The 1,579-nt window shown below is 42.4% G+C and overlaps 1 protein-coding gene across 1 annotated transcript; it reads left to right on the forward strand.

Moving 5' to 3' along the window:
- The first annotated feature begins 286 nt into the window (after window positions 1-286).
- On the forward strand, window positions 287-957 carry LOC107006523. Its single transcript, XM_015205056.1, has 2 exons — window positions 287-421; window positions 619-957. The coding sequence occupies exons 1-2, from the start codon at window positions 287-289 to the stop codon at window positions 955-957; spliced, it is 474 nt and encodes a 157-aa protein (XP_015060542.1).
- Window positions 958-1,579: the final 622 nt, after the last annotated feature.

Below are 1,579 nucleotides of genomic sequence, written 5' to 3' on the forward strand. Positions count from 1 at the left end.
GCGAGTATAGTGTTATTGATCATTATAAATATATATAGAGTCTTTCTCTGAGTAAGTAAGCCAGGACAATGGTTCACTTGAGGCCAGCAATGATTTTTGAGTGTCGGTCATGTCAATGGAGTGTTGGTTGCAGGTGTGAAGCGCACCATATCTACAATTACGAGGCTGCGACACTAAGAAAATATTCTCACTTCTTTCATACTCTGTGAATTAGAGTTTGATCTGAAAAAAGTTTCTTCTAATTTGAGCTTGCGCATGTTTCAGATAACCATGCCTCCACGAAGAGATGTCTAAGGTCATCTGGCTTGAACCACCAGAAGAGGGGGTACCTAATGCACCTGAAGTGCAACCTCAAAGGGAAGTTACTAATCTTGAGTTACATAAGGCTATCTGGATGTTGAGAAAAGCTGTGACTAACCAGGTTAGGCAGCCGAGAGAAGCTAGACAGGATTGAGGATGAAGCCTCTGAATTTCATCGGTTCAAGCACTATTGCGGATCCAGAGAACTTCATTGAGAAATCGAAGAAGGTACATGATGTGATGCATGTTGTTGATACTAAGAGAGTTGAGCTAGCTGCATATCAACTAAAGATTATTTCTAGGACTTGGTTCGATTAGTTGAAAAGGGATAGAGCCGAGGATTCACCACTTGCGAGTTGGGCGTGTTTTGAGAAAGCTTTCTTGAGGCGTTTCTTTCCCCGAGAAATGAAAGAGGTGAAGGTACGTGAGTTCGTCATACTTAAGCGAAATTCTCTAAGTGTGCATGAATATGGGTTGAAGTTCACCCAACTATCCGAATACACTTCGGAGATGGTTGTGGACATGAGGAGTAGAATAAGCTTGTTCGTTTCTGGGCTATCTCGTTTGTCGAGTAAGAAAGGTAAGGTTGTGACGTTGATAGGCAACATGGATATTTTGCGGTTGATGGTTTATGTGCAGCTGGTTGAAGAAAGATAAGTTGAGGTATAGGGAGGAGTGCAGAAATAAAAAGGTAAGACAGCGAATGAGTCCAGGCAGCAGAAAGGTAATGTAAATCATACGTCCATTCAACAGAAGCAAAAGGGGCTTGCTCCATCATCTGCTAGTGCACCTGCACCCAGGAACAAAGGGGAGTATGATGCCTAAAATTCGTAGAACTTCAAACTAGACCTGCACAATCTCAAGGTAGTATGGCCGAAGGAGGCAACTGGGCTCCTGCATTTTCTAAGGTGGTAGAATCCACCCAGGTAAGTGTCGTGATGGTTAGACAGGTTGCTTCAAGTGCGGACAAGAGGTTCACTTCATGAAAGATTGCCCAAAGAACCGTCAAGGTAGTGGAAATCAAGGAAATAGAGCCCAATTTTCGTTCGTTACTCCACCGGACAGGGATGCACCTAAAGGAGCTATTTTCGAAATTGGTGGAGGAGTAAACCACCTCTATGCGATTACTAGTTTCCATGAGCAAGAGAAATCTCCAGATGTTGTCACTGGTATGATCAAAGTCTTTGCTTTTGATATTTATACTTTGCTAGACCCACGATAAAGTTTATCTTTTGTAACCCTTTATGTTAAATCAGTTTGATGTTCTTCTTGAGAAACT

This window comes from Solanum pennellii, chromosome 12, assembly GCF_001406875.1.
Source record: "Solanum pennellii chromosome 12, SPENNV200".
NCBI classification, from domain to species: Eukaryota; Viridiplantae; Streptophyta; class Magnoliopsida; order Solanales; family Solanaceae; genus Solanum; species Solanum pennellii.

Excerpts from the sequence above, each read along its gene's own strand:
- LOC107006523 (XM_015205056.1), top strand. The coding sequence starts at position 287 with ATGTCTAAGGTCATCTGGCTTGAACCACCAGAAGAGGGGGTACCTAAT. Across the intron at positions 422-618 it reads GAAAAGCTGTGACTAACCAG|TTGAAAAGGGATAGAGCCGA; the intron begins GTTAGGCAGCCG and ends TGGTTCGATTAG.